This window comes from Chanodichthys erythropterus, chromosome 17 (genome assembly GCF_024489055.1).
Source record: "Chanodichthys erythropterus isolate Z2021 chromosome 17, ASM2448905v1, whole genome shotgun sequence".
Taxonomy (NCBI): Eukaryota; Metazoa; Chordata; class Actinopteri; order Cypriniformes; family Xenocyprididae; genus Chanodichthys; species Chanodichthys erythropterus.
In genome coordinates, this window is record NC_090237.1 from 23587794 (window position 1) to 23607220 (window position 19427).

At 35.3% G+C, this 19427-nt stretch overlaps 1 protein-coding gene across 1 annotated transcript; it reads left to right on the top strand.

Moving 5' to 3' along the window:
* Positions 1-678: 678 nt before the first annotated feature.
* wdr95 (WD40 repeat domain 95) lies at positions 679-19237 on the top strand. Its single transcript, XM_067364390.1, has 29 exons — positions 679-954; positions 4541-4594; positions 4689-4772; positions 4962-5027; positions 5429-5659; positions 5782-5867; positions 6198-6290; positions 6579-6624; positions 6709-6755; positions 6977-7094; positions 7291-7360; positions 8125-8347; positions 8557-8662; positions 11546-11697; positions 11859-11961; positions 12850-12956; positions 13040-13119; positions 13256-13310; positions 13402-13447; positions 14116-14175; positions 14263-14431; positions 14652-14750; positions 14826-14884; positions 14991-15129; positions 16773-16812; positions 16902-16990; positions 18576-18754; positions 18881-18978; positions 19084-19237. The coding sequence occupies exons 1-29, from the start codon at positions 679-681 to the stop codon at positions 19235-19237; spliced, it is 3129 nt and encodes a 1042-aa protein (XP_067220491.1).
* Positions 19238-19427: the final 190 nt, after the last annotated feature.

Sequence of the window (19427 nt, forward strand, 5' to 3'; positions counted from 1 at the left end):
TTTGTAATATTTCTGTAAAAATACAGTAAAATATACAACAATTTTACAATTTAAATCTGCACACAAACAAACACGCACAAGTTTCCATGTTTTATATGGACATTCCATAGACATAAAGGCAAGCTTGGAATATGGAAAAGCTTACATTTAGCAGATGGAAATATTGCCATTTCATTGATTTTGTCAGGAGAAAAGATGATCTGAACACTGTTGTGTAAGTTGTGGCATTACTTTACTCTGGCATTACATGGCTTGCCCACCCACATCCCTCTGATCCTACCCTCTGATTACTAGAATTAAACATCTTTTTGGAAAACAAAACATTTTCTTACCAACCCAATGTGGATTTTGGTCAAATGATGAGGCAAGAATATGTTGTTAGTAACATTTTAGAAAAATGTATCTGTGGGGCGTGAGGGAATGGTGATATAGTAGTGTAACTAATTACTGTTGACAGAAAGTAATAAATAAAGTAATAATATTACTTTTGAAACAAGTAATAAATTACATTCTTTGAGTAACTAGCCCAACACTGGTCATGACACACAGCAAAAAGTATTGCTACCTTATATTAAAAGTAGCCTACTTTTACCTGTTGAGACATGCGTGACTCACGAAAGGGCATTTGCAAGGTTGTTTCTTAATAACTTAAAAAATAAATGATAAACAATATATTCAATGCAACACGCATGCAGTATTTCGACAGATTTTGGACCAGTGTATGGAGCCGCTGGACTGAACCAGATTCGGGGCACGCAGACTGACAGGGTTCTGCACTCTACTGGGTCCATATTAGACCCTACTGAGAGGAGCCAACAGCTTCCTGCTTGGCTAGAGAGAGAGCTTTTGAAGCAAGAACCCAGACGACACTCTCTTACCCTGGGAGACAATGTTAAACTCAGCATGCGAAAACGCTACAGAGCAGATCCTGCTGACACCCTCAATGAGCTCAAGGTAAAAGTCAAAGTGTCACACTTGTGCAGCATCTGCTGCTTGGCTGCATTTCCCAACAATTATATTCTACCTAGATTGAATGGCAACTTGCCCAAGCATCATCTCTCACTGGTCAAGGTATGCAAATGTTATAATGATAAACGAGGGGGTTAGGGAGCTGGACGAGGCACTTCATAGATCCATAATATTGCATATGAAATTAGAGTCTGATTTAATGTTTTAATATTTATGGAGTCCCGCACCCCAGATAAGACACGTACGTCTGCAAGAAAGCATCTGCTGATCATCTGATAGATGTCGTTCCCTCGATTTTCTAAAACGTGCTCACGATTTACTAATTCGTGAACATTTAATATAACATTATGTAACATATATACAGACATATATAACACAATATGTTCATATTTAATTAATATTTAACCACACCCCCTCACACACAGAGCCCTCCCTCATATTGGTCTAATTTTGCACTTTTTTTTTTTTTAACTCATCTGTTCTAACCGACCGGTCAGTTTTTACATCAACTTTAGGTATGTGTATGTATAGTATGTATCTTTTGATATCTTTTATCTGCTCTTAATCTGTCAGAAAGTTGTTTATTATGTCCCAGTCTTTGATGTAGAACCAACCATATTGTAACTGCCATTTTAGCCAACCATCCTTCAATCTCATAACCTAAAGGTGTCAATGTATAATCATTGGAGGTCACTCTTCTCATATACCAAAGCTTCATTAAATATGCCAAAACCAAATCATTAACTTTCTGCAGGACAAAATTGCAGCCTTTGCCTAAAATTACATTTTGAATCAAGTACAGAATCCATTAATTCATTAGTTGGATGACCTTTGGATGGGCAACCATTGCAGGGTAATCTGTCATGACTAGCGATTGGATGAAATGACACAGTAGACATGCATTATTTATTTCAACAGAGTGCTTGAACTTGCACCCCAGTAAGCAAATCAATTACGTTTGTCTTATCAAGCCCAAATTTGTTTGTGCTGGAGGTAATTTGCCATCTGACTGCACAATGAAATAGGCAAGAAAGTTACAATCTGTATTTATCAGAAGGAGAGCAAATAACTACAAGGAGGGGCACCGCTAACTACATTTTTTTCAGTAGTGTAAACAGTAGCTCAGCTGTTTTCAGTAAATGTATATGTTCATTTTGCTGTTTAATGCTGTCAGCCTAATTGAAATCCTTATTGTTTTTGTGGCAGATGCAATACTATTATCAATTCCTAGGCCAACCGGAAGGCTAATAAGGCTGATAGTGTAATCGACTTCTGACGAAGTCAATATAGTGGGATAAAAACAACGGCTAGTCTTTTTCACTGCAACTTTAAAGGAAGCGAGACAATCTTGTCAAAACTAGCACTAGATACCTGAGGTAATTTTATTTTACACTGCTAGCCTGGCGTAATCTTCTCACCATTAATACTTCTCACCATTTATTTTTAGGATATGACCGATTGTTTTCCATATATCTGTTTTCTTTAAAGGATTAGTCCACTTTCAAATAAAATGTTCCTGATAATTTACTCACCCCCATGTCATCCAAGATGTTCATGTCTTTCTTTCGTCAGCTGAAAAGAAATTAAGAAATTTTTGATGAAAACATTCAAGGATTATTCTCCTTATAGTGGACTTCAATGGCCTCCAGACGGTTGAAGGTCAAAATTACAGTTTCAGTGCAGCTTCAAAGGGCTTTAAATGATACCAGACGAGGAATAAGGGTCTTATCTAGCGAAACAATTGGTCATTTTCGAAAAAAATACAACAGTATATTCTTTATAAATACAAATGATCGCCGTGCACGTACTTCCCCTTTTCATACTCTTCCCTATTCTACTTACGGAACTAATGCGTTTCTTTCGAAAATGACCGATCGTTTCGCTAGATAATACTCTTATTCCTCGTCTGGTATCGTTTAAAGCCCTTTGAAGCTGCACAGAAACTGTCATTTTGACCTTCAACCGTCTGGAGGTCATTGAAATCCACTATTTGGAGAATAATCCTGGAATGTTTTCACCAAAAACCTTAATTTCTTTTCGACTGAAGAAAGAAAGACATGAACATCCTGGATGACATGGGGGTGAGTAAATTATCAGGAAAATTGTATTTGAAAGTGGACTAATCCTTTAAAGTATCCTTGAAAAAGGGGTTTGACTTGGCAAACAGTGGTGGCTTTTTCTGAACCTGGTCTTTCTCCGCAGTGTCGTTTGCCATTTTAAATACGCAAGCCCTTAATTCTGATTGGCTGTCAGTGTTTTATTGTTCAACAGCTGGAAAAAATAGTTCTTAAAGTGATCTCAATGATATTGTTTCTCTATATCGTTAGCATTATAGCAGTGGTGTGGACAGTGCTATTCTTTTATATTTAGAAAGATTTTTTAGAACTATATCTTTATCGTTAATTATAGATATCGTTCTTGATGTGAACGGGCCTTAATAAGTCACTCTTCTCTTATTATTACCTTGGGTTCCCTCTGCAATTGAGTAAATTGAGATCTGTAGTTGGTCTAAAGAGACTTTCACAAAATACAGTCTCAAATATGAATTTTGAAAAATTGCTAACAAATTGCACAGACCTTTCTATTTATAAATAAATAAATAAATAAATAAACGCTAATCTAAAAGCAAAAACTCCAAAATTCCAGAAAGGAACCCCAGTCAAACCAAAATTTATTCAGACACCTTGAACTTTTCATTCATTATTACAGTTTATTCACTATAGTTTAAAAAAATGGTAATACAATATGACAAGATCTCAGAGTTAAACTGTGTCAGAAAAAAAAAAAAATCTTAATTATGTCAGATAACACTTAAGCAAAAACATGGTCAGGTCAAAGTGTCTGAATAATTTTTGGTCCCAAATTTTTATCAATTTTGCTGGTAGTCCACTGTAAGAAGAATTTTTGGGTATAATATGTCACAGTTTACTGTATTTTGCGATCCTCACTTACATAAATGAACTATAGTGTCCACCCACTAGTAAAAAAAAAAATATATATATATATATATATATATATATATATATATATATATATATATATATATATATATATATATATATATATATATATATAGTGTCTGTAAAATTTTTGGTTTGACTATATATTTTATATCTTTCATCATTTCATCATATCTTTTCTTTATTCATGGTAGGTGGTTTGACTGACTGGCATGTAATCTCTTGATTTTCTGCAGACTGATGGAGCATTTGGCTTTTTGATCCAAAACATAATTAAAGGGCATCACGTTGCATTGAAGCCATTTCAATTTCAAGTGAATTCATTATTGTAAGGAGCAGAACATGTGACAGCAACCTGTCGAAAACCAGCAGCTGTTTCATATTTTGACATGCTGGAGGGTGCTGTTTGATCATCCAACAAATGTCAAACAACACTTGTAGATTTATACTATGTTGAATTAGCATCCCCCATACAGTGACTCTGTGATGTTCATCTCTGTTAATCTTCTTTCTTACAAACCTCATTGTAGAGACCTGCACATTTAACACATGCTCCTTTAACCATTCTGAGATTTTCGCCTTGTCTAATTTATTTTTGCTGTCCAACATAGATTGAGAATATGATTTCCATTGATGATCTAAAGAAAATTAAACTGGCTTATGATGTAAGTATTCAAAATATTTAGATGATTTGGAAATCGAATTTAAATGATTAATTAGACAAAATATGTTTTTATAAAATTCTGTTTTCTTGAGCAGGAGTTTGCAAAGGCTGGCATCCATAAGTTGGATTATTCAGAATTCAAATCTGTTGTGAAAAACTGCCCAGGTTTGAAAGGAGTTGTAAGTATGATTGCAACCATTATATTAAAAATACTGTAAAAGTACTGTACTCTGAGGTTTTTGTGTTCAGTTATATCCTGTTACTTGTGTTAATGGATTAACGGAGACCCAAGGCCTAAAATCTTTATGTATGATTGAACAGTCTTTTCTCTCTCACTGTATTCCCACCCACTTTTTGAAATGTCACAGAAAGAATCTCACATTCAACAGCTATTCATGAAGATCGATTACACTTGTGATGGCAAAATCGAATGGGTATGAATAATTCACTGTTTCCTCTTTAAATCTTAAACTTGATCTCTTAGATGAAAGGACAATTTGTCAAATGCACCATGCATCTAAGTTTTTTGCGTTGAGTTTTTGAATATGAAAAATTTTTGTGAGCAAGTGGTAAAAATGGGTCTCATTGCAAACATTTTCAAACAAAAGAATTAAGTTTACAATTCAATTTATTCCTAATATCCAAACTTGAATGCAAAATCGAACTGCTGATGGCCTTTTTTATTTTTTATTTTTATTTTTTATTTCTACTGATTGTTATACAGTGTATATATATTTAAAAATAAGTGTATATGTACTCATCATAATATTTACCATGACATAATGAAAACACTTCCAAAACAACATCTATTTATGTCTTCTTCTCTTTCTTTTAGCATGAGTTCTGCACATACATATACCTGGAGTACGAAGCGAAGAAAGAGACTGTACGTCGCAGTAAAATGGCAGCCTTTGTATTGCCGGCTAACGTTAAGTTTCTAAAACGTGGGAAGCCTGTTGTGAGAATCCACTTGCCTTCTAATGGCACCGTTGTGACTCTAAGAGAAGATGGAGTTGTTAACTTCTGGACCCCCAAGCTTTATTTGAAGAGCAAGAAGAATGTGTTTGTGGGTTACATTTCCATTTTATTTGTTTATGTCTCCTGCTTTCTTGTTCCTGCTCTTCTTCATTTTTTTAATTATATGAAGCCCATATTTCATTTGAATCATTTCTCTTTTACTATATCCAGCCTGAGAGAGATGTCATTCGAAAACCAAAATGGGCTACAGATTTTGTGCCAATGCCAGAGTACAACAAACTGATTATTGGAACTGGGTAAACTGCTCTGAAAATACATTTATTTGTACATTACAGTCTTTATAATACACTGCAGTTTACAGAACCTTCTATGGAAGATTTTTGCCTATGGCATGTTGTTTCAAATGAAGATGAAGTAGTCAATTTGCAGATGCTTTTATCCAAAGCAATTTACAGTTATTACAGGGACGATTCCCTTGGAGCAGTCTGGGGACTGCTCTGCTATGCTGCTCAAGTTGTAACTTTGTAGTGTTCTTGGGAAAAACATTTTCTTTTATATAACAGCCACATCTGATCTCAGCCTTTCCCTCAGTCAATCCAAACAACATCTCTTCTCTCACTTTACAGATCCAGAGAGATCCAGTTTTATGAGCTTTCCTCTTTAGAGCCTTGCTGTCAGTTGAGTGCACTAGAAACTGTGCCTTTAAACCTGGATTACTGGTGAGCAGACCAGATCCATGTCTGACACATTCATGTAATTGCTGTTTTGTGAAGTTATTGATAGTGTTTTTAGATATGGTTTTAGTTTAAAAAAATAATTTGTTCTACATTTAATGTAACATGATATTAGATAACAGATCAAACAAAATAAAAAAATAAGGGTATTCTATGCTGTCTTATGCAATTTTTTTGTACTGAAATATTTAAGAACAAGAACACACTACTCTCTTTGATGATATGCCAATGTTTGCTTTTCTTGTAATTAAAAATGTACTCTGGTTTTGTTAGCTCTACTGGCCCAGATGATTGTATCATTGTATATGGCGATACTCAGGTAAGTAAACGAAGGCAGTCCTACACATATGAATTTCATGAGATGCAATGTATTTAACTAATCCCAAAGCTTTTGGCACTTTAGGGCTGTGTGAACATCCTACTAATAACATCAATCAGGGAGAAACTGAGGTAAACAAGGTTTCTTAATAGTACAATTTTTCCATGTGCAATTTTTTTTAAACAAAATTACAATAATAAGTCATACAGGCATGTTCTAATCTTCATAGTCCAGGCCTTAAATTGTTTATTCTGATAACATAAGCAAAAACCAAACAGGCATAGGAACAGTCCTTTGTATAGTATGTTTTGTACATTTTTGTAAGCTTTTTTTAAATGCATTTTTGCCCTAGATTGTGGAAAAGATTGCCGCAGGTTGACAACGTGCCAAACATACGCCTTGACCGTGCAGTTCAGTCTCCAGAAATAACATTTATCAGATGGAAAGTCCACCAAGACTGGGTGTCAAAGGTTAAATATTTATTATTATTATTATTATTATTCATTTAAATGTTTCACTGTCTTCTCATCCTGGTGTTATTCAATTACAAGTATTCTGTCAGTGCATTAGATACTGACAGTGAAATATTTTAATGAAATACTTTTTTATAATCATCTCTCTCTCTCTTCCCAAAGAAAAAATAAGCATCTTTTATTATCAATTCAGGTGAAATATTTTCAAAGCATACCTGCCATTGTATCCTCATCAGGGCATGAAGACTCTGCTCTTGTTATAGGTAATATTTAAAAATTACTTCTGTTGTTTTTCTTTTTGCAGTACAGTGGGATGTGTTTATTTTCTTTTCTCTATTTTAATAGGATTAGATGTCACCCCAAAAATCAAAAGGAAACATTAGAAATTATATATTTACCTGAATAAAATGAAGCCTATTCTTAGGACTGAGGTTTTTTTTTTTTTTTTTTTTTACACTATTTCATGGCTGTTAAGCACATTTTCCTCCTCATTATTGTATTACAGCAATGAGAATCATAATTAAAAATAATGAGAAATACAAGCAAGAGGAAAACATACGGACACAATATGATAATGGAACAGGGGTCGAAATGTGCTTAGTTGAATGAAAATAATGTCACAGAACAAAAAAATAATAATCTTAATGATCCTAAAAATAGCATTCATTTTATTTATGCAAAATATAATTTGAGAAATTTTTACTATTGATTTTAGAGTGAAATCTGACCTAAACATTCAGATTCGCCCAAGAGCGTGTAGAAAATAGTGTGTCTTCCTTTCTCATTTTTTTCTCAGTGTTGTCTAACGTGGCAGAAGGAAGAAAATAGCAACTCTGGCGTCTTGCATGTTTAATGCCAGAAGAGAGATCTGTCAAAACTCTCAATGTAATGAAGCTCCGGTTAAACCCATTTGAATAACACACCGTGCCTCAGAAAGAGGGGAAAAGGGCTCTGAATCTGTCAGCTGTGATCTCTTTGAGTGGATATGTGGATGTGTGTGAATGTTTGGCAGTCTGTTTTTAATTAGGATGCATTCATCCATCAACCTACATGCAAGAGCAGATGAGAGAGATGACAGAAGTGAGCGAAAAGGGAAAGTCTACAAAGGTCACACAGAGGGCAACCAGCAAACAAACAATCTTCAGCGTTCCTAAAGGAGTCATGACCTTTGATTTCTGTGAGAAGCAAAATCTTTTGGTCACTGGTGGGATGGACAGGCTGTTGCGCATGTGGAATCCTTATGTCCCTAAGTATGCCTTAGATCCTCAGGATAGCTTCTTCATAAAGTGGCATCTCTCTGATTTCAATTCTTTTAAACATCTTAGTTTTTATTTTTTTGAAAAATTTCTTCTCTGATCTATATTGGTGTCAGAAAATATGAAATATACATAAATAATATTGTGTCATCAAATACTGATGTTCAATGCCAGGCTAGTAATTTTACATTTTGAAATGGCAGAAGACCAACTGGGATTTTGAAAGGTCACAATGCCCCTGTTTCCTACCTCTGTATCTCCTCAGAAGAAGGGCACATTTACTCAGTCTCCACAGACAAGACTGCTAAGGTGAAGAATTAATTACTAAAATCAAAAATCAAATCTGGATATATTAAATCAAAAAAGTATTTTAAATCTTCTCAATATGAAAAAGCCCAGCATTAAACTGAGCTAAAGAAAACTGAATGTATATAACTAGTAAAACCAAAGGCAACATTTAAAGACTGCACCACTTAAAGTGAAAATTTAATGGAGTGTCTTTTTACACTAAGTGCAAATAGCATCCCTTGTTGGCCAACGCTATTTACACTAGCTCCGCCAATGTCTGGTTGGGCCACTCAGGTTTTAAAAAATTCAACATCTTTGGTGGCGCAGAAGTGGTGAGTCAGACTCGCAAATCTGGCTTTTAACGCGATCAACTCGCATTTATTTTCACTAAAAATGAAAACTGAGAACAAGTGTTTAATAATTATAAAAGTTGTTATAAGCGTTAGATGAAGGTGTATGGAGGGTTTTTATTCTGCCAATAAGGCAGCATCCATTTCATAATTTTAATAAATATAATCATTTACACATAATATTTTTGCACCTCTGTATTTTTGTATATTAACAGTATGCTAGTAGTATTTGCCAAATTAAAGTATAGATAGCATCTAATTACTATTTACTCTTATTGAAAAGACCTGATACTTGTACATGGTTTAAATATAATCTATCGCTATTGTCACCTAGTGTAAATCAAATATATTGCTATTTTCACTTAGTGTAAATCGCATCTACACCTATTTGCACTTAGTGTAAATAGCATCTATCGCTGAGAAAATAAGCCATTTACACTTAGTGTGCTTAGTGCAAATAGCCGCTGCCAAAATTTAAACTCAAGTTGTTGTAAACCCATATGACTTTCTTTCACCTACATATCCCGAACACAAGAGGGGAATTTCTTAAGCATATCCTTATCACTCTTGTCAGTATAATGACGGTGAATAAGGACATGGCTGTCAAGCTCCAAAATTACCAAAAACACCAAAAAAAAGATCCATATGACTATGACTATGAAGTGTATTCAAAGTCTCTTAAAGTCAGAAATAGTTAAATCCACCCAATCTCCCTTTGATGCATTCCAGTCCAGTTCATCAAGGAATCGTTCTTTGAGTTAAAGGATTAGTTCACTTTCAAATAAAATTGTCCTGATAATTTACTCACCCCCATGTCATCCAAGATGTTTATGTCTTTCTTTCTTCAGTCAAAAAGAAATATAGAAAATAAAGTGTTCTTCAAAAAGCTTACGTTGTATGTCCTATGCCTTCCATATTCTACTTACAATTTTTTTCCGGAAGCACTTGGAAGGCGATCATTTGTTTATATAAAGCTGTCATGTAGCGTGTTGTCGAGCAGCCAGGGAAGTAGAAGCACACAAGTTTTTACTAACGCCAGCCGTGATTTATTTCATACGCCTTTCACCAGCAGGTGCAGCCAACCAAAATACACCAAATAAATAAATAAATAAATAAATTCAACACAAATACAAAAGAAAATGCTGGGAGCAGCAAAACCGGACACTAACAATTTTTGTAATACAAAAATGACCATCTCACATCAGACAAACATGTTCCCGTACTCGCATCGGTCACCCTCCCCAAATTTACACAGAGCATGGATTAACTAGACCAGTTTCCCGCCACGCTGATGGGTCAAACCATCGTTACGTGGAAAGATTTCACCCCATAACTCTTCACTCCAGATTCATTAAATAACAAATACATAAGCAATTTCTTACATTTCAATAATAATACCAACCAATCAGTTGAAGTGGACTTCGCTGGCAATAATCACTCATTTGGAACGCCCTGCAAACGTCATCAAAGAAAGTCAACGACGGTGTCGCGCAGATTATGATATAACATAAATAAATATTATCATTTACTTTGCAATTTAAAATTGACTCTTAACAGATTTGAAGCTGTAACTGTCATGCCATATGAAAATAAATTATCATTTGGTTAACTGTATGTATTCTTAATCCACCGTCTGGGTCTCATCTTGTGCGCTTTCTTTTCCACGCGCAGCTGCATAGTAAACACTTCTGAGGTAAATAAAGTAAAATAAAAAATGACAGAGCCTCAGCTGCTTTTCATCACTTTTACTTTGTCATGCCTATTCATACAATAAAATATACAACACTCATCGCCATAACCTCATACTTTCGTTCGTATAATAACAAAATTTATGAATATTCAAAATTCAAACGTAAATTCCTCCATCAGAGAGCCGTTTAATAATTATTTCAACGGCTCTGCTCCATAATAGTTCTGATTGGTGACACGGTGCGCAATGACAGTTGGGTAATTTTACCTCTCTACTTCCTGTGAAGTGATGTATCGATGTTCCCTTATTCCCTATGCCGTTCGCAGTGCCCTTCGAACTGAACATGTTCGCTCCCTTCGGAATGGAATCTCGCTTAAGATGGCGAAATACCCTGTGAAGTCGTACTCACTTACGGTCGAATGGAACACACCTATAGTATTCACACATCTCTCCCCACTTTAGAAAATGGTATAACCATCAAGAGTAATTGGAGAAATTCACTTCCCAAATACAAGACCAGCCAGGAAACTAGAAATGCAAGACTATGACATGTTCATCATGCAAAGCTATTCAGAAGTGGTGGTCACAAGGACCACTTTTATGATGCTATTACTTTTGAATCCTTTTCAAAGCTTGCCAGCCCCAGCCCTCAATTATTTTCAAAACAGAACGCAGAATGTATTTTAAAATTCTCCTTCTGTGTTTCATGTTAGAAAGAAGGTCATAAAGGTTTGGAACAACATGAGAGTGAGTAAATTATGACAGAATTTTCATATTCTGTGAACTAGTCCTAGAGCGGTGCAACATAAATGAAAATGTATTATTTTTTTATGATGACATTTTATTTATTTTTTTATTTTTTAGATATGGCACATTAAGGATGAGACATGTCTGTTTACTGCCGATCCGGAAGCAAGTAATATCCAGGGAGAACTGTCTGCGTGCCTCTACTCTTCAGCTGTAAAGGGGCTCTACATTGCTGCAGATTCTCTTGCCTTACTATCCCTTCAGACAAAGTATGTATCTTGGATGTTATATAACAAAGATTTCAAAGCCTGTTTTGAGTATCAGTTGGCTATAAGTTGCTTATATGTATTTAGTTAGAACTATAATGTCATTCAGCATCAGTTGTCATGCATTTAGCTTCCTTTCTCCTTTCATATGCCATCTGTTGTAGACCACAGCCTAAGGGCAATCAGATTCTGTCCCATGAAGAGCCAGTGTTGTGCTGTGGATACAGTGATGAGTTTAAGCAGGTGGTGAGCTGCTCTGAGGGCTCGGTGAGTGGTTTTGAGAAGTATCTGCATGAAATACATTGAGGATGCAGATGCTCTGTTCCGCTCAGAAAACCGTTTAAAAAATCTTTTAAAAGTTTGCCTCTGGTACGATTTTTACAATGTTTGTGGAAGAAGCCTTACCATGGCTGCATTTATTTGATCAAAAATACAGTAAAAACAGTACCATTGTGAAAAAATATTATTACAATTGAAATGTAACTTACTCCTGTGATGGCAAAGCTAATTTTTCAGCAGTCTTCAGTGTCACATGACCCTTCAGAAATAATTCAAATATGTTGATTTGCTGCTAAGGAAACATTTCAAACATTTCAATGTTGAAAACAGATGTGCTGCTTAATATTTTTGTGGAAAATGTGATACTTTTTTAAATTTTTTTTTTTATTTAAGATTCTTTGATTAGAAAGTTTTTAAAAAAAGCATTTGAAATAGACAGATTTTGTAAGTGTAAAAGATTTTTTGATCAATTTATTGTGTCCATGCTGAATGAAAGTATTCATTTCTTAAAAAAATAAAATAAAATAATAATAAAAAAAAGCTTACTGACTCCATACATAAAAGCATACAATTACTTCATTTGAGTTGTGTGCTATATTCCAGTTCTTATAAAGTCATATGATAGCTTTGTGTGAGGAACAAATTGAAATTTTTTTTGGTTTTGTTTCTCTTTTTTGGTTAAAATTGTGACTAAAATTGCTTGTTATTGTGAGTAGTCAAGGTTCCTTTAACATTAATTTTTTGTAAGATCCAAATAATAGATAAACATTTTTATCCAGAATATAATTTCAACTCTTGACAAGCTGAGCTGTTTTTAGTAAAGCAACAATCCATCTTTTTTAAATGTAGTACTTTAATGTATTTAATTGAATTCAGGTTGTCAAAGTCTGGGATGTGGAAACTGGAGCTCAAATGTTTGAGTTTGGAGGTGCTCATGGAGAGTCTGCAATTACCTGCATGGCGTTTGACTCCAGCGGAAGGAGGTTGTTAAAGCTGAATTAAATATATGACATTGCAAAATATTACTTTTTTTGCAGTGTTTTTTATTCTTTTTTATTTTCACCAGGCTAGTAACTGGTGGAAGAGATGGGTGCCTTAAGATGTGGAACTTCAACAATGGCCAGTGTGTGAAGATACTCAAGAGAGGTCAATAATTCCTTAATTTCGTATCATTCGTAATGTGCATTTGATTGATTTGCTTTGCTCTTGACTATGACTGATTATTTAGAATATTGAAGATATTATCCCACATTTCCTATAAAGCTTTATGTTTTTTTCCCAGATGGAAAATGTGCAGAGATTTGTGACTGCCTATATCTGAAACTGCACAGGAACGCGTGAGTCTCTGCTGACTGTGAGCAACATAATCCTCATGGTTATTATCCTCCTCATTTTTTGGCTGATGTGCTTTTTTATTTGTTTTGGCAGATTTGTGATTTCTGTTGGTTGGGATCGCAGGATTGACATTTACTTGGTGAGTATAAAGTGACCAGCCTGCTTCCCTCACGACCTTATTTTATATCAGCGTAATTCCCCAGATGGCTCTCATAAAATGGTTGACTGCCATGACCTGTTTCTTCCCCCTGGTACTCTCGCCTTTATTGCTGTTCACTCCATTTCCATATTTCATTTACTTCACTGTTCCTCCCTCCTCAAATGTACTTGAGTGCTATTTGGTCTGGTTTATTCCTCCATTCCCATCTGACAGTCGATCTATTGCAAAAGCTTTTGTTCACTTTAGAAAAGAGAATCCAAGCTTTGTAAAAAAAAAAAAAAAAGATACCCTAAATGCATGATTATGACACAACTGGATAATACCCATATAATTTTATTCAAAATTTCCCCTCCCATCTCTTGTCAATTCTCTATTAAGTGTTCAGGGTAACTTGATTTATTAATTCTTTAAGTGGTAGAGGAATATTTAATATGAAATAGAGAACAGATCCCACTGTCCTCTATAAAATATTACATTTAGGACTGATTCTACTTGTGAAAGGGCAAAAGTTTACGTTTACAACCTTCAAATGGAATATTCTCCTCTTTTTTTGCATATGCATGATTAGTACTTGTTGGTCAGGTTGCCTCTGCATATCTGAATGGACCATTCTTGGCCAGATTATTACTTTTTGGTTCTTTGGACAGGCTTCCAAAGAGGAAACTCAGAAGATTCAGGGACCTAAACCTTACTGGCAGGACGATGTGGTATTAGCAACTTACACCCATGTTTACACACATGTAATTTGAATCCCAGGGGCACTTTGGGAAATGTGTTGAATATTTCACACACAGAGAAATGGACACAAAGAAGATATCCTGTGCATTGCTCAATGCACACCACACCACCTGGCCACTGGCAGCTATGACGGGGAGATCATCGTATGGAATGTAGTGTCTGAACGCATACTGTGTCGCTTCAATACCCCTCAACTGACCCCTCAACAAAGCAGCAGTCATCCTGGTATGCCAATATTCCCATGATTTTATGATCCTAAATCAAATCTGTAATGTGAAAACTTCGTAGCTTATATTATGCACAACTCATATGGACTACTTTTATTATTTAGATGAACTATTCATTTAAGAGTGAGATGGAGTTTAATTCTGTTCATTTTGTGGTTGTGAATGTGTTTTGAGGTGTTGATGACTTTATGCGTTTGTTTTTTAATCAAATACAATAGTTCACTGCACAAGTGTGCTGAGCCTCATCTTCTTAAAGACCCGAGCGTTTGTTCCTGAATTGTCCTCTTCTGCTTCGCTTGTCTCTTCAGATTCTGAAGGTAAATCGGTCTTTGCGATGAATAAAATGATCAGTTCATATACAATTTGCAGAACGTATTTCATCTCTTTCAAAGGTTTTGTTAATTTCTGGAGTGTTCTGAATGGTGGGAAGTTCATCACATCTTTTCAGGCTGTAAGTATCATGTATTCATAGCTTATATAATGTATCTTTCCTAAAGTTTGATAATTAATTCAGTGTCAACAGAATAAAACAAAGGTTCTAATCAAAATATTTTAAGTCTCAGCATCAGCAGGCGATTGTGAAACTGGCTTTAATGCAGGATGACAGCATGCTTTTTACAGCCGATCATTTCGGTTTCATCTACGTTTATAATGTCAAGCAATATGCCCTGGAACCTGAACAAAACCCTCCTGAAAGTAAGGACAGTCCTCATTTTATACAGTGGCGTGAATAAGTGTTTGCCCCCTTCCTGATTTTTTATTTTTTTACATGTTTGTCACACTTTAATGTTTCAGATCAAACTAATTTAAATATTAATCAAAGATAACACAAGTAAACACAACATGCAGTTTTTAAATAAAGGTTTTTATTATGAAGGAAAAACAAAATCCAAACCCACATAGCCCTGTGTGAAAAAGTGCTTGCCCCCTAAACTGGTTGGGCCACACTTAGCAGCAACAACTGCAATCAGTGAGTCTGTTACAGCACTGTGGAGGAATTTTGACCCACTCATCTTTGTAGAATTATTGTAATTCAGCCACATTGGAGGGTTTTCGAGCATGAACAGCCTTTTTAAGGTCATGCCACAGCATCTCAACAGGACTGAGGTCAGGACTTTGACTAGGCCACTCCAAAGTCTTCATTTTGTTTTTCTTCAGCCATTCAGAGGTGGACTTGCTGGTGTGTTTTGGATCATTGTCCTGTTGCAGAACCCAAGTTCACTTCAGCTTGAGGTCACAAACAGATATCCGGACATTGTCCTTCAGGAGTTTTTTGGTAGACAGCAGAATTCATGGTTCCATTTATCACAGCAAGTCTTTCAGGTCCTGAAGCAGCAAAACAGCCCCAGACCATCACACTACCACCACCATATTTTACTGTTGGTATGTTGTCCTTTTTCTGAAATGCTGTGTTACTTTTACACCAGAAGTAATGGGACACACACCTTCCAAAAAGTTCAACTTTTGTCTCGTCAGTCCACAGAGTAATTTCCCAGAAGTCTTGGGGATCATCAAGATGTTTTCTGGCAACTGAGACAAGCCTTTATGTTCTTTTTGCTCAGCAGCGGTTTTCATCTTGGAACTCTGCCATGCAGGCCATTTTTGCCCTGTCTCTTTCTTATGGTGGAGTCATGAACACTGACCTTAACTGAGGCAAGTGAGGCCTGCAGTTCTTTTGGATGTTGTTGTGGAGTCTTTTGTGACCTCTTGGATGAGTCGTCGCTGCGCTCTTGGGGTAATTTTGGTCGGCCGGCCACTCCTGGGAAGGTTCACCACTGTTCCATGTTTTCGCCATTTGTGGATAATGGCTCTCACTGTGGTTCGCTGGAGTCTCAAAGCTTTAGAACCTTTTCCAGATCTCAATTACTTTCTTTCTTATTTGTTCCTGAATGTGTTTGGATCTCAACATGATGTGTAGCTTTTGAGGATCTTTTGGTCTACTTCACTTTACCAGGCAGGTCTTATTTAAGTGATTTCTTTATTGTGAAAAGGTGTGGCAGTAATCAGGCCTGTGTGTGGCTAGAGAAACTGAACTCAGGTGTGATAAACCACAGTTACGTTTTAAGAGCGGGGGGCAAGCACTTTTCACACAGGGCTATGTGGGTTTGGATTTTGTTTTCCCCTCATAATAAAAACCTTCATTTAAAAACTGTGTTTACTTGTGTTATCTTTGATTAATATTTAAATGTGTTTGATGATCTAAAACATTAAAGTGTGACAAACATGCAAAAAAGTAAAAAATCAGGAAGGGGGCCAATACTTATTCACACCACTGTATGTGTGACTTAGTTTTTGTTGTTGTTCATGTTGAGTCTTGATGTGGTGTTATTCATTTCTAGAGGTGAACTTCTGGCGTGCACACATCAGCAACATCACTAGGTACAATAAGTGAAAATAATATTTCAGTAATATTTGTTATAAAAAAAGTCATCTCATTAACATTGTTACCATAATTTCTTCTCCTAAAGCTTGAAGTTAATTGACAAGGACCAGTTTCTACTTACATCCTCAGTGGACTTCTCAGTGCGGTTGTGGAGTATTCATGGGGAGTTTATAGGTACATCTACAAGTTGCTTAGATGTTTTTTTTTTTTTTCTGGAAGTAAAGGCTGTGGCATGTGCATTCTTTAACCAATATGTATCGTACTAAATATCATATTAAAATACTTGGACAGCGTTGCCCTTCAATACTTATTCTGCGGTTCCACAACACCGCTATTAAATCTATGTAACCAATGTAGTCTGATTCCAGAATAAAGACTCTTGAGGTGGTTCTTTTTAGTGAATCAAAACCATTTAGTACAAGTCTAGTTTAACACCTGAAAGAATGACGCTAATGAATTGGTTCTATGTCAAGCTGTGATCTGAGGGACTACTAGAATCAGTGGTGGACAAAGTACACTAATCAAGTACTTGAGTAAAATAACAGATACCCTAATATAATATTACTCCAGTAAAAGTACTAATTTTAAATATTACTTGTGTAAAAGTACACAAGTAATTGATTTTATTTAGTATTTAAAGTGCAGATTGATGAACCATGCTTATTTATTTTAATCAGTACTAGAGTACTAGTCATTATCAGCAGCTAAAAAGAAAGATTAGTACAAACATTTAATGGCCTGTTTTCACAGACAGGGCTTAGATTAAGCCAGGATTATACCTTAGTTCAATTAAGAAATCTAACTAGCTTTTATAAATGTGCCTTAGAAAAAAACATTACTGGTGTGCATCTTGAGATAAAGCAATGGCTCTGACATATTTTAAGTAGTTGCTTTCAGTTAAAACAGTTCAGCTCGTTTTAGTCTGGGACTAGGCTTAAGCCTCGTCAGTGAAACCAGGGGAATATGTATTGATCTGCAAATAAGCCAACATTTTTCATTTTATTATCAGCTTACCATACTTATTATTATACATTATACTTATTATTAATGTACACGTTTACAGCAGATTTAGTTCACAGATGACTGTTGACTTAACTGTTGACCATGACTTAAATATGATTTTCATTTACAATAATCATTGCTAAAATTCGGAATTAGTGAATTTTGCATCATTCAAGCTACCACAATACAATATTTTGACCGGATCACTGAATCATAAGTTGTTGACTCAAGATGAGTCAGATTCATGAATAAATAGTTCAGTGCAATTTGTGAACCGATTTGACAGGTTCATTGGAAAGACTTGGCTCATTCGTGAATCGATCTATCGCGTCTCAGTTTGGGTATTGGGTGGTGATTTATTCAGTTCAAAATAACGAGGAATGGTATGTTTTTATTAAATTAAGTTGAGTAAAAAGTATGATATTTTGATTTGGAATATGCTGAAGTAAAATAAAAAAAAAATACTTTGATAATGTACAGATACTTGAAAAATGTACTTGTCAAATTCAAGTTACAAAATTTGTCAAGTTGGCAACTGCTACAATACTGACAATTGATCTTTAATGTGACCATACTTTTTGTAGACCTACAGGCAACTACTTGAAAAAATAGTCTAAATTTTAAATTTTTAGTTTTACAAGACATAAGCTGTACGTGTCTGATTCACTGAAAAAAAAAACAAAAAAACATCTATTTATTAGAGACATTTGTTCAGGAATCAAATGACTAACAATCTAAACTAAATTGAACTCCACAGGTACATTTGGACAATATGAGAAGTGGAGCATTGACACACCATCTTCTTGGAAGCACCCGGCTGTTCCCTCTGAAATTCTCATAGATCCTTTAAGCATGCCTTCTCAACCCATTCTGGATAGAGAGACCAATCTGTCAGATGTCTTAAACTCTGAGGAAACTAAAAATAAAAAGAGTGAGGTAAGACATTTGGATGAAGCCATGCGTGGTTAGGGGTTGTTTTATAAAGCTCTGTTTTTCCGAAGAATGGCTCGGGTGGTTTTTAAAATCTGGCTTCTAAAAAATCCTAATGTGCTTTAATTGCAGTTGGATGTCCTTATCGATGAAAGTGTCCCTCCATCAATCCTCAAAGATCTCGAAGATGGACCCAGCAATTCCTGGTGGCTGTCTGAGCCTGGCAAGAGGTTAGTGTATGTTTTCATGTAGATCAAAACACACATCTAAATGTAAACCAAGTCTTCTGATTAAAGAGTAACAAATTGGATTTTCTCTGATTTTTTGGATCGCAGGGAGTGCCACACAAAATTCAAACGTAACAGAACTTCAGACAGAATGAGTCTCAAGGACTACCACACTTTTGAGGACTCAGACCTTATTTTTACCCTTCCAATAATTAAAAGACCAGATCTCTCCAAATTCCAATCCAACAATGCAGATGACTAGTCAGTGTGCTAAGATAAGAACACAAGGATGATGACACATAAATAACATAACAGTGCTATCAAAGGAGTGGAGATTGTTTTTCTTTAGATATCATCTCATGATTTAAAGACATGCACTTTCCATGTTTATTTCCATGAGGGTTCAATGGTTTTTATTTTTGTTTTTTTCTAACTATTTTTAAAACATTAAA

What these genes read in the sequence shown, in the direction of transcription:
- wdr95 (XM_067364390.1), top strand. Translation starts at nt 679, where the DNA reads ATGCAACACGCATGCAGTATTTCGACAGATTTTGGACCAGTGTATGGA. An exon ending in CCACAGACAAGACTGCTAAG is followed by an intron (nt 8,663 to 11,545) that starts GTGAAGAATTAA and finishes TTTATTTTTTAG; the next exon opens with ATATGGCACATTAAGGATGA. An exon ending in CTGTCTGAGCCTGGCAAGAG is followed by an intron (nt 18,979 to 19,083) that starts GTTAGTGTATGT and finishes TTTGGATCGCAG; the next exon opens with GGAGTGCCACACAAAATTCA.